This window comes from Leptopilina heterotoma, unplaced genomic scaffold (assembly GCF_015476425.1).
Source record: "Leptopilina heterotoma isolate Lh14 unplaced genomic scaffold, ASM1547642v1 Lhet_53, whole genome shotgun sequence".
Classification (NCBI taxonomy): Eukaryota; Metazoa; Arthropoda; class Insecta; order Hymenoptera; family Figitidae; genus Leptopilina; species Leptopilina heterotoma.
Genome location: NW_025111115.1, coordinates 2,518,782 through 2,531,826, shown reverse-complemented (window position 1 = coordinate 2,531,826; position 13,045 = coordinate 2,518,782). Strand labels below are relative to the sequence as shown.

At 25.4% G+C, this 13,045-nt stretch overlaps 2 protein-coding genes across 4 annotated transcripts; one reads left to right on the top strand and one right to left on the bottom strand.

Annotated features, from left to right (window-relative positions):
• Positions 1-5,770: 5,770 nt before the first annotated feature.
• On the bottom strand, positions 5,771-8,374 carry LOC122508301 (putative tRNA (cytidine(32)/guanosine(34)-2'-O)-methyltransferase). 2 transcript variants are annotated; one of them, XM_043621580.1, is made up of 6 exons: positions 8,286-8,374; positions 8,079-8,203; positions 7,924-7,993; positions 6,962-7,164; positions 6,477-6,871; positions 5,771-6,158 (listed from the first exon to the last, which is right to left on the bottom strand). In XM_043621580.1, exons 1-6 carry the CDS (start codon positions 8,357-8,359, stop codon positions 5,844-5,846), a joined length of 1,182 nt encoding a protein of 393 aa, XP_043477515.1. In that variant the 5' UTR covers positions 8,360-8,374; the 3' UTR covers positions 5,771-5,843. The 2 variants fall into 2 exon arrangements, with proteins under 2 accessions (XP_043477515.1, XP_043477516.1); XM_043621581.1 differs by having other exon boundaries at positions 8,079-8,344.
• Positions 8,375-8,473: 99 nt separating this feature from the next.
• Positions 8,474-11,117, top strand: LOC122508299 (hydroxysteroid dehydrogenase-like protein 2). Of its 2 annotated transcripts, none has more exons than XM_043621576.1 (2): positions 8,474-8,580; positions 9,539-11,117. In XM_043621576.1, exon 2 carries the CDS (start codon positions 9,548-9,550, stop codon positions 10,769-10,771), a length of 1,224 nt encoding a protein of 407 aa, XP_043477511.1. In that variant the 5' UTR covers positions 8,474-8,580; positions 9,539-9,547; the 3' UTR covers positions 10,772-11,117. The 2 variants fall into 2 exon arrangements, with proteins under 2 accessions (XP_043477511.1, XP_043477512.1); XM_043621577.1 differs by lacking the exon at positions 8,474-8,580 and adding an exon at positions 8,692-8,897.
• The last annotated feature ends 1,928 nt before the right edge of the window (positions 11,118-13,045 follow it).

Below are 13,045 nucleotides of genomic sequence, written 5' to 3'. Positions count from 1 at the left end.
ATAAATTAATCAAATAACAAATCAAGTAAGCTTGATTTCTTTTGCTTGCATAACTTCTTTTACTATCAGTCCCTCATTTACAAATAAAAAATTACATTTCAAATTGAATTTTCTTTTATAATAATCGAATTGAAATTCGTTTGTTATTAGAATGATTTCAAAATAATGTTAAAATAATAATAATAGTAATAATTAAAATAAATAAAAAGTAATAAAAATATTATTTATGTACGGGAAATGTGAAAGGCCGAAAGGTCGTACATATGAATCCAATAAAAATAAATAAAAATAAAGTAATAAAAATAAAATAGTAAGAATAATAGTAATAAATAATGTTGTAATAAAAATTATTTTTACTTTCACTTTCATTTTCATTTTCACTTTGATAAATTTTTATTTTCACTGACACTTTGATAGGTTTTTAATTTTATTTTTATTGTCACACATTCACTTCGATAGAAAGTGAAAATGTAAATAAAAATCTATTCTATAAAAATCTTAGTGGAAATTAAGGGGCCCCGAAATTAAAGTGGAAATAAAAATCTAACAAAATGAGAATGAAAGGGAAAATAAAAATTTGTCAAAGTAAAAATGTAAGTGAAGATAAAAATCTATCAAAATGTAAATAAAAGTGAAAATAAAGTTGAAAATAAAAATTTATAAAAATAAACATTAAATTGACAATAAAAAACTGTCAAAGTTTTAACTAAAATATTCGTCTCTAATAAATTATTTTTAATAAATTTTTTCGAATCCTTTTTGAGAATTCAATTATTTAAAAAACAGAATGTTCAATTAAAAAAATTTTAGAATCTACATATTTACAATTAAATTTTACAAAATTTTGATTATTCGAAAATTTTTCAATTAAATATACATTCAAAAATTAAACTTATTTAAAAAAAATTTAAATGAAAATTGTTCAAAAATTAACTTCTTAGTTAATTAATTTAATTAAATTCGAAATTTAAGTAATTTTTAATTGAAAATTCAATGAAAAATAACTTAAAATTCAAATTTTCGAAAATTTCAATTCAAAACCTTTCGAAATGCAATTAATTTCTCGAATTTTTAACTAAAATTCGTCTCTAAATCAATTTTTTTTTAATAAATATTTGGAGAATTCAATTATTTAAAACAGAAAAAAAATCCAGATTAAAAATAATTCTTAAATCCATTTGTTTAAAATTCAATTTTACAATTGTATATTCGAAAATTTTCCAATTAAATTAACTTCTTAAAAATTTTGAATTAAAAATTACTAAAAATTATAGTATTATGTTAACTTGGTTGAACAGTGATTATAACACAAGTGAATTAGGTTTTGTAGGATTTGATGTTTACCGTTGTGATAGAAGTGTACATACAAGTGACAATGCTAGAGGTGGGGGTGTATTAATTGCTGTCAAATCTAACTTAAGAAACTCTCAATTATTTTCTCATATAAATTCAATTGAACATTTATTTGTTAAAGTTAATTTTAATAGGGAACATTATTGTATTGGTGCATATTATATTCCTCCTAATGCAACTATTCAAATGTATGAAACTACATGTGAGTCATTGGAGTGTGTACTTGAAAAATTTCCATCCACAAAAGTGTGTATCTTTGGTGATTTTAATATGCCCTATGCTGTTTGGAATTCTGATAGCAATCTTGGCCCTTTTTGCAATTTTAAAGCAGGATCTCTCAATTCACATAAATTAATAACAAGTATTGTATCTGACACACTTGATTTCTTGAATTTACCACAAATTAATTCTTTTTTAAATAATTATGGATCTTTACTTGATCTTATTTTTTGCAATTTTTATGAATATTCGTTGCATTTAGTTCAGGATGAAATTTTGTTAGAAGTTGATAAACATCACCCTCCTTTATTGTTTGTTATTGAAGACAATATAGAAACGTCACCAGACTTGACATTAGGACCGATTACTGATAAATTTGATTTTAGAAATGCAGATTATGCTGCAATAATGTATTTTTTGGATAATGTTGATTGGAGCGTTCTTTTTTGTAATTGTGATATTGATAATGCCGTTGAAATGTTTTATGACTATGTTTATACTTCTATAGAATTTTTCGTTCCTTTAAAAACAATATATAATTCTACCTTCCCTCCTTGGTTTACTTCGGAATTAAAAAATCTAATAAATAATAAAAAACTTGCACATTTGAAATATAAACATAGTGGTCTTTCCACTGACTACGAATCTTTTTCTAATCTACGATCACAATGTAAAACTTTATCAAAAAAATGTTATAATGATTATATTTGTTCGACCGAACTTGAAATTGTAAAAAATCCCAAAAATTTTTGGAAATTTGTTAATTCTAGACGTAAAACATTTTCAAATATCCCAAGTTTTATGCATTTGAGAGATACATATGTTGAAAGTACTAGTGACGTCGCGAATTTGTTTGCTTCCTTTTTTAACTCGGTATTTACAACTCCTGACACAAACAGTTTTCATTGTCCCACTTGTGACCTTGATAAACTTGATCTTAGTAATTTTTCCGTAAATCAAGAGACTATACATTCTCGTCTCAAAAATTTAAATACTAATAAGGGTGCAGGTCATGATGGATTACCTCCACTTTTTATTAAGACATGTTGCTCGTCTTTTGTTTTTCCACTTTACTTACTTTTCAACAAATCAATTTCTTCTGGGACTTTTCCTTCTTTTTGGAAAAAAGGAATTATAGTCCCAATTCATAAATCGGGGGATCTAAGCGATATTGCTAACTACCGTCCTATAACAATACTAAGTGTATTTGCTAAAGTATTTGAAGGTATTATTGCGGATACTCTTTATTCTACAGTTTCAAATGTAATTATAGACGAGCAACATGGTTTTACGAAGTGCAGGTCTGTTGACACTAATCTTAGTCTTTTTTCTGACTTCATTTTGCTTAATATGGAGAGTGGCCATCAAATAGACGCAGTATATACTGATTTTTCGAAAGCCTTTGATAAGGTCGATCATAGAATACTTATTGCAAAGCTCAGGAACCTTGGTATTTATGGTAACTTTCTGTCCCTGATTGACTCATATTTACAAAATAGACCTCTTTTAGTACGTGTCAAAACTATTTTTTCTGACTGTTTCACCGCTACATCGGGGGTACCCCAAGGCTCTCTTCTTGGTCCTTTACTTTTTATTATATTTATTAATGACGTACGATTAGTATTTAAGTATTGCAAGTTTCTTTTGTATGCTGATGACTTAAAATTATTTAAGGTGATCAATAATCATGATGATTTTCTTGCCTTGCAGCATGACCTGAATGGTCTCGCAGAGTGGTGTCTACTTAATAAATTACCTCTAAATGTTTCTAAATGTTTCGTTATATCATTCTCGAGATTAAAATTGGTCATTCACCATGATTATGTTATTGATGATAAGCATTTGACAAGAAAGGACCAGATCTCTGACCTTGGGTTAACCCTAAGTACAAATTTCTCGTTTAATGACCATGTAACTAGTATTGTAAACAAATCAATAAGAATACTTGGTTTTATCACGAGGAGCACTTTTGATTTTCATAACCAACGTGCAATGAAATGTCTTTATTTCTCTTTAGTAATGCAAATAATCTTGAATTTGTCCGTAATATGGCATCCGCAGTATGATTATTTAATAACGAGAATCGAGAGAATACAAAATAGGTTCCTTCGCTTTATGGCTTTTAAATTAAAGATACCATTTGATCGCTTTAGTCACGATTATTCTCAACTAAGGCGACTCTTAAATATACCTACTCTAACATCTAGATTTTTATATAATGATATGATATTTTTATACAAAGTGATCAATCAGAAATACAAGTGTCCTCCTCTCTTATTAAAAATTAACTTTCATGTGCCTACTAGGAGATTGCGTAATTATTTACCCTTTTATGAACAACATCACCGCTGTAATTATGCTGCTAATTCGGTTTTCTCAAGAATTAGTGTGGAGGCAAACAATTATTCCGATTGCATTGATTTTTTCAACTCAAATGAGAACAGATTTATCAGCGAACTTAAAAACACGATTTTTTCATTTGACTAAATTTCATTTACTTCGGCCAATCTTATGATTTCTTTCTTTTGTAATTTTCTTTAGATTATAAGATCACTTTTGTTAAGGACTTTTTTTGTCCGTCCAAACTTTAAATAAATAAATAAATAAATAAATAAATAAATAAAAATTCAAATTTACAAAAATTTTATTTTACAACCTTTCGAAATTCAATTATTTTCTCGAATTTTCAACTAAAATTCGTCTCTAAATCAATTATTTTTAATAAATATTTGGAGAATTCAATTATTTAAAACAGAAAAAAAATCCAGATTAAAAATAATTTTTAAATCCATTTGTTTAAAATTCAATTTTACAATTGTATATTCGAAAATTTTCCAATTAAATTAACTTCTTAAAAATTTTGAATTAAAAATTACTAAAAATTCAAATTTACAAAAATTTTATTTTACAACCTTTCGAAATTCAATTATTTTCTCGAATTTTCAACTAAAATTCGTCTCTAAATCAAGTATTTTTAATAAATATTTGGAGAATTCAATTATTTAAAGAAGAAAAGAAAATTCACGTTAAAAATAATTTTTAAATCCATTTGTTTAAAATTCAATTTTTCAAAAACTAAATTCTCTGGGATTTTCAATAAAAATTACTTAAAATTCTAATTTTGTAAAATTTTAATTTGAAACCCTTTGAAATTCAATTATTTATCAAAATTGTAAACGCAACTCTTATAAAATTCAATTATTTTCGGAAATTTTTAAGTAAAATTATTCTTTTTAAACAATTTGTAGGTAATAATTTTATCCCATGAATTAAATTATTTTAAATAAATTCAATTTCTTATTCTTGAAGTTTAATTATTATCAGAAATAAAAAAAAGTTAGAATTTTTATTTTAAAATTCGTAGTGACTTCAAAATTTATAAGTCAAACAAATAAAAATTCAAGAAGAATTAAATCTTTTTAATATTTTCAAAAATTTCTGTTCTTAAAAATCCAAAATTTTATTTATTTAATTATTTATTCAAAAATAAGTTGTAAATTCTAAAATTCAGAATTTTATTTATTTATTCAAAAATAAGTTCTAAATTCTAAAATTCAGAATTTTATTTATTTATTCAAAAATAAATTCTAAATTCTAAAAATATATTAATTTATTTAATATTTAATATTTTTTCAGTACTTTTGATGAAATTCCCTAATTTTCCTGACCAATTTTTTTATTTTCCCTGACTTCTTCTTGAATTCCCCAATTTCCCTGGACTCTCTAAAAATTTAAAAATTCACTAAATATAATAATAAATAATTATACCTCTAAAATAATTATTATTTATTTAGACATTTTATATATATATATATATGTAAAAAATTCTCCACGTAACACGATTTAATATTTTCAACACGTTTTATATTTTTCTAAATTATTCATTGCACATTGAATAATTTTAATAACAATCGAATTTAAATTCGTTCGTTATTAAAATATCTACGTAATTGCAAATTTACTCAACATTTTGTAAATTAAATAGAACAAATTTTGTATTTAAATTTCGAAAAGTGTATTAGTTTTTAATAATTTATTAATTCTACACTAATTAAAATGCTAAATAAATTTTTTCCTCAGTAACAAAACCACCAGCTCCGCGAATTACTCGCACTTATACAAAATAAAATTAATAAATATATAATTGAAAGTTTTTATCAACTTTTTTCTGGTCTTATAATTACAAAAAAAAGGCAAATTGTAATTATATTGTATTTTATTCTTATTATTAGTTATTAATTAGTCAGTAACGCTAAAAAATACAATTTAATTTACAAATTCATTTCTTCTATCATTTTCTTTACACTCTCAACCGATGATTCAATATCATCGTCTTCATTCTTTGATAATAGTTCCTGTTCTTCTGCATTTTCTCTAACGTCAATTTTCCCTTCCTCAAGATTTTCATTTCCTTTCTTATTTTTTATTATCATGTCACTTATTGATTCTAACATTGAATTTAACACCACAACACTTCCATCGGCTTTTCCAAGTCTTGTTTTCTGGAGTAAAATCATCGCCTCTTCATATGGCGGTGCTATTGGAGACTGCGTTGGTTTACAGTATTTAAATGATGTTCCTTCTGACTAAAAATAGAAAAATACAAGTCTTACTTCAATAATCAATTCTTATTTATTTAAATTTTATTAATTTATTTCCATTTCTAATTAATTACATTTCTTTCTCTAAATTTTCTCATTTTCATTATAAATCTCTACATTTACTTGAAAAAGAAGAAACTAAGAAAATAAGTTGATAAAGTAGTTTCCTGTGACAGTGAACTGCTAGGAACTCATTTTCACAACAGAATTTAGCAGAATTTTAATATCTTAAATAAAATTACTTATAAGTTAATAAGTAAACTTTTGGCTAATTTACTTTTATTTACAGCAAAGTCTACTTACATCTAATGGATACGATGTGTCTGAATCAGGTCCATTGAGATCTCCGCAAACAACAAAGGGAACAATACATTTATTGATTCCTTCTAATTCTTGAAAACTGCACTTTTCATTAGTTAATAACGGATTCATCATGTGCGGTTTGTAACCATTTGGTAGAGAATAATTTTTACAAACGACAAACGCTTCAAAGCTGGAATTACGCGAGCTGGGTGGTTTTGTTACAATGACAGATGAGAAAAATATTTTCAATTGAGAATAAAGAAGAGACATGTCATCTGCTCGAAATATTTTTGCCACAAATGTTCCCATTGGTTTAAGGATATGTGTTGTAATATTCAAAGCAGCTAAAAGTAGCTGAGATTGGACAAATACGTCCATATCGTGTAGTCCAGTGACTAAAATCATGTTTTTTTTTTCTTTTTGCTCAAAAATACTTTAAATATGAATTTTTTAAAAATAAGTAATTTTGAATATTTTTGACTTACCATCTGGTGCACCATCGCAGACCACTAAATCGGCATTTTCATTTCCAAAATGTGATATTATTTCTTCTGCCACTGAGACTTTTGTGATATCGCCTTGAATTTGGGTTACACCTTCTATCGGCGACATTGCCTGTAGATCGACTGATATTATTTTTGGTGGTTGAACATCTCTTCCCTTGGCAACTTCTTCTTTGTAAACTTCACTGTTGAAAATTATTATTAAAATTAGATACACTTAATATCTTCATTTCATAATGGGGCCGTCCATAAACCACGTAGCCCCATTTTTTGAGAATTTTGACCCCCCCCCCTCTCCCCATGTAGTACGCTATTACATGTATTAGCGCCATTTTTTCCTCTTGTCGTAGTCAATTGCTTGACCCCCCCCCTCCCCCTCAAGAGGCTACGTGGTTTATGGATGGCCCCTAATTAAGATCATAGTTGATTAAAATTTTTCAAAAATCAAAGTTCTTAAAAATCTTTAATTAAATTCATTCAAAATTGAAATTTTATAAAATCAAATTAACCCTTAATATTAAAAATTTTAAACAAATTAAAGTTGTATTTGAATAAAAACTTCAATTTTCATCCAGTAAGAAACAATTCAGGTTTTGAATGTCCGTCAAATTCTTCTTTAAATAGATTTTCGAAACTACTAAGATTTAAGAGTAAATTACATATAAAATAAATAATGCAATTCAATAAATACTTTAAATTTTCTTTTAAAACTGTTTAAAGAAAACAGTGAAATTCTATGAATAGTTTAAGTTTACTTTTAAATTATTTAAAATAAACGTTGCAATTCAATGAATACTTTAAATTTTCTTTTAAACTGTCTAAAATAAACACTGCAATTCAAAAAAATACTTAAAATTTACTTTGTCTAAATGAATATTTCAGAATTTAAATATTCACTTAAAATAATATTGACTTTCTCATGACATTAAATTATAAATATTTACTTCAATCGTTTGGATAACACTTGACTCCAACTTCCTGGAGCAGCACACAAATCGACCGCTCTTGAAACTCCTAAAAATTAAATATTATTATTAAAAATTATTTCAAAATCGAGCTTTTTGCCTATAACAATAAAAATTAATGTTATTTTATATACCTTCAAAAATGTTAAATTTGTTGTCAATATGAAGAAGTTTATAAGCGCTGCGTGCTCTGTATCCTTCCTCTTTTGCTTTTCTGTAGTATATATCTCGCTTATCTTTCGTTGTTTTGCCCATTTTGCTATAAAACAAAACGAATTTACTGTTTTCAAATCACAGAACTATTAAAATATTTATATTCTAACTGAAAAACACTGAAATACTTTTGCGGTTTTTGCAAAGAAAATGTAGACACTTTTGAGGTTAGGACCTCCAGCGGTAAATGGCGGTAAAACATGAAGGTGCCTTCACAGTGAAAATACACTACTAAATCTGGACAAGTAGCAAAGAACCCCTCTTGTTTCAACATTGTTACAAGAATTAAAACTAGAGGGCGCATTTTTGCATTTTAAAAAACAATTATTGTAGAAACGGTCTGTTCACCTGTGTTTATGTCAGTACACGTCACCTAGTGAAATACTCTCATACAATAATAAAATTTGAAAAATAATTATTTAGGTAATACTTTAGTATTCTTTATTTGTTTTCTATTTATATAACACATTGTTACTGTATCTATAGATCATATTAATAGAGACTAAGAAGTGCAAACTCATCATGAATTTCAAAGAGAAAAATGTTTTTATTTTCAAATATCTTGACAATTGAACTTTGAACCAATGATTATGTACATAAATATGTTCATATATATAGGTATATATAAATGAAAATCAAATCAGTCTTGAAGTTAAAGTCCACTGGATAATAATAAAAAAATACTATATATTTTTTTGTCGATTGTCGAAAATTGAGAAAATTTTCGTTTGAAAATTAAAGTAAGGGATAAGTTTCAGTTTTTTATAACCATATTTGTAAATTGTTTTCTCTTTTAATTTAACTGTTAAATAATACTTTATAATTCACGAAATGTAGAGAGTCTTTTAAGAGTTTTAAAATGTTTTATGATTATTTAAAAGTTGGTAGACAAATTCAGGTTTTTAGAAAGTAGGACTTGTAAAGAACATCTTGTTAATAGAAACAATCAAACAATTATATACAGTTAACTTTTTTAAAGTGACACTTCCCAATTGGAAAATTTTTTTTTAAATTAAATGAAAAAAATTTTATTTTTTACATTCAAAAATTATTTTAATTGTTATTTTTGAATAAGTTTAAATTAAAATTTCGGAAATAATTGAATTTTGCAAAAAAAAGTGTCAAATTTAATTTTTCGATAGCTAATTTTTTTCCACTTTTTCTGTCTAAGCTACTTTTTGCTACCTTTTTAAAATTAATTATTGAGTGCGAAGTCTGCTGTAGACCGATTGAACTTAAATTGTAATTAAACGCTAACAAAATAATTAAAATTAAATCGATTAATAATTAGACGATTTCTATTTTGATATCGATCAGTCATAATAAAATTATGTTTTTGGGAAAAAATTCTTTTGTCATTAAATGAGAGTAATTATTTTAGATATCAACAATGATCAACACCGGGAAATTAGCAGGTTGTACTATTTTTATAACAGGAGCATCGAGAGGAATTGGAAAAAGCATAGCTTTAAAAGCTGCGAAAGATGGAGCGAATGTTGTAATAGCTGCAAAAACAGCAGAACCACATCCAAAACTTCCTGGCACAATTTATACAGCCGCTGAGGAAATTGAAAAAAGTGGAGGACACGCACTTCCCTGTATTGTTGACGTTCGAGATGAGGGTCAAATTAAAACAGCAGTGGACAATGCAGTCAAGAAATTCGGTGGAATTGATATTCTCGTTAATAATGCAAGTGCAATTTCATTAACAAGTACTCTTGCCACAGATATGAAGCGTTACGATTTAATGAACAACATCAATGCAAGAGGAACTTTTCTCGTTTCAAAAATGTGTTTACCGTATTTATTAAAGAGTAAAAATCCCCACATTGTTAACATTAGTCCTCCATTAAACATGACTCCATTTTGGTTTAAAAATCACGTTGCGTACACAATGGCAAAGTACGGAATGTCAATGTGTGTTCTCGGTATGGCAGAGGAATTTAAAGAGGAAGGTGTCGGTGTTAATGCCGTTTGGCCAAGAACAGCCATTCAGACAGCTGCCATTGAAATGCTACAAGGCAGCGAATCAGCAAATTACAGTAGAAAACCAGAAATTATGGCCGATGCCGTCTATGCCTTAGTTTGTAAGGACAGTAAATCGGTGACTGGAAATTTCTTCGTCGACGAGGATCTATTGAGAAAAGAAGGTGTCACAGACTTTTCTCAATATTCATGCACGCCGGGAAATGAAAAGAATTTAATGCTCGATTTCTTTTTGGACGAGGCATTAGATTCACGACTAATTCCAAATAAGACTGAGAATAAAGTTGATGGGAGTAAAATAGCAAATTTATTTACAGTTATTGAGAGTAATTTAAATGCAGAGCTTGTTGATAAAGTTGGAGCGGTATATCAATTTAATGTGAAGGGCGAAGAGGAAGGTGTTTGGTTTATAGACTTGAAAAATGGAAAGGGCACAACGGGAAAGGGTGAGCCAAATCAACCAGCAGACGCTGTTCTCACTATGGATTCGCAAAACTTTTTCGCCATGTTTTCTGGTAAAATGAAACCCGCCTCTGCTTTTATGACTGGTAAATTGAAAATTACAGGCAATATTCAAAAGGCAATTAAATTAGAGAAGTTAATGGTGAGTTTAAAGTCGAAACTTTAAAATAAGATTTAAAAAACAGTTTAATAACTAATGGTATTCTTTAAAAGATAATAAATTCTAATAATTATATTCTTAAGAATTAAGAATAATTGGACTTATTACTTCAAGGTAATATTTATCTAAAATAACAATATTTAACTTTGGGTGAAGTTCACGACGTTTTGTGATCAACTTTTGGAGGGAAAAAATACTTTTTAACCCAGAAAACATGGCCCTAAAGTTTAACGTTAAAATATTACTTCTTATAATTTTAATTTTTTGCAAAATAAAAAATTACTTTTCATGGGGAGGGTACACCGATAATTATTATGGAATATTTAAATTATTTTTTTGATATAATTAAAAATATCGACGTACGCTCCCCTTAACTAAATAAATATTCAATTAAAATACTTTTTTCTCTATTGAAAATATTTTCATTAATTTTCAAATTATAATAAAAATTAGAAACTAAGATTTTATATTTAGAAATTTTATAATTAATTTCTTTTATAGTGAGGCAAAATCATTTGCTTTGTGAAATATTGATTTTAATCAAGTTCACAACGTTTATAAACAACGATTTAAAAGAAAAAATATTTTTTTATTCAAAAAAATATTTTGTACAGATTTTAGATAATTTGAAAAAGAGAAATTTGTGAACAAATTTTAATTTTATTATTTTCGTTAGGAAAAATATCTTTTTCTTTCAATCGTTGATCATAAACGTTGCGAACTTCACAGACAAAAAATGTACAAAATAATTGTACACAATAAAAATTTAATTTATAGAATAAATAAATAAATTTCGTTCATTTGAACATTCAGAAATTTAGAGTCAGATAAAAATAATTGTTAATTTGACAAAAATTTGAATAAAAAAGTAGTTTTTTCTTCAAATTGTCTATTATAAACGAGAATTTCACCAACGTTATATTTATATGTATACAAATTGTTATTCTATATTTTTTATATTCTTATATATATATGTACATTGTATCAAAAATTTTAATAATGTTTTAACTTTTTTAAAATAAAAATCTGCGATAAAATAAATGAAAAGGTGTTCAACTAGTAGAGAAAACGGCTCGTATTTGAAATTATATGTAAATTTTCACTCTGGAATATTATTAGAATCAGTATTTTTACGTTCACAACTTGCAAAAATTATCATATATCACATTTTTCAGATTTTCGATTTTTGTAGGTATTTTAAAAGTAAAATATATTTTTTTAAATTTGTAACTTTTTATTTAGTTTTTTAATATATTTTTTAATTTTATATTACTTTTTAACCTTTTTTTTAATAGTTCACTGAAAAGAAAATTTATTTGATTCAAATAACCGATTAATCTTCTATAAAATTGTTTTATTTTGTCAGGAAATTTTATCAAAAGTACTGGAAAAATATTAAATTTCTAGAATTTATAAGAAAATTATGAATTTTGTTGTCCAACGTAACAGACTTAAATAACAAAATATTACATTTAATTTTAAATTCTTTCTATTTTTAACAATAATTAAACAAAATTTAATTTTAATTAAATTCGTCGAAAATATTTGAAAGAGAAAAAATTTCACATCCTATAAAATAGTGACAATTTAAAATTTTTTTTTTTTGCAATAATATAAGAAAACAAATTTGAATTAGTAAAAATTTGAACTAATTAGAACAAAAGTAATAAGAAATTTTTAAAAATAAATTTTTAAATAATAAATAAAAAATAAAAATAAATAAAATTTCTTTTCTTAGAAAATAAATTAGTTCTTTCGAAACATTTTTATTCAAATTTTTTTTCAAATTAGTTATTTTTAAATACATAATATTCAATTGAAAAACTTTCAAATTATTCAAAAATTTCATGAAATTGTCTTGTAAACAAGTGGATTTTAGAAATTTAGTTAAAATTTCTAGAAAATAATTGAATTGAAATTTTGAAAATAATTTTTAATAAGGTACAGTATCAATTCTGAAAAATTATTCTATTTTAAAGGATTTTAAATTTGAATTCTTTTTTAAAATCTTCCTATGGGAAAATAATGGATAATAATTAAATATTTATTTCAAAAAATCTAAGTTCAAAATTATTTTACAATTAAAGATATTCAAAAAAAATGTATTGTAAACATATTTTGGAGTTTTAATTATTTTTAGAAACTAAAATATTTTTACGGTTTGAGAAAAAGGCAAAGTTTTGTCTAAAAATCAGGGAATTCTTTCAATCTTTCATGGAATAATTTATTTTCAGAGTTATTCTTTATAACCAGGAAAAATAATTTATTATTGGAAAATGA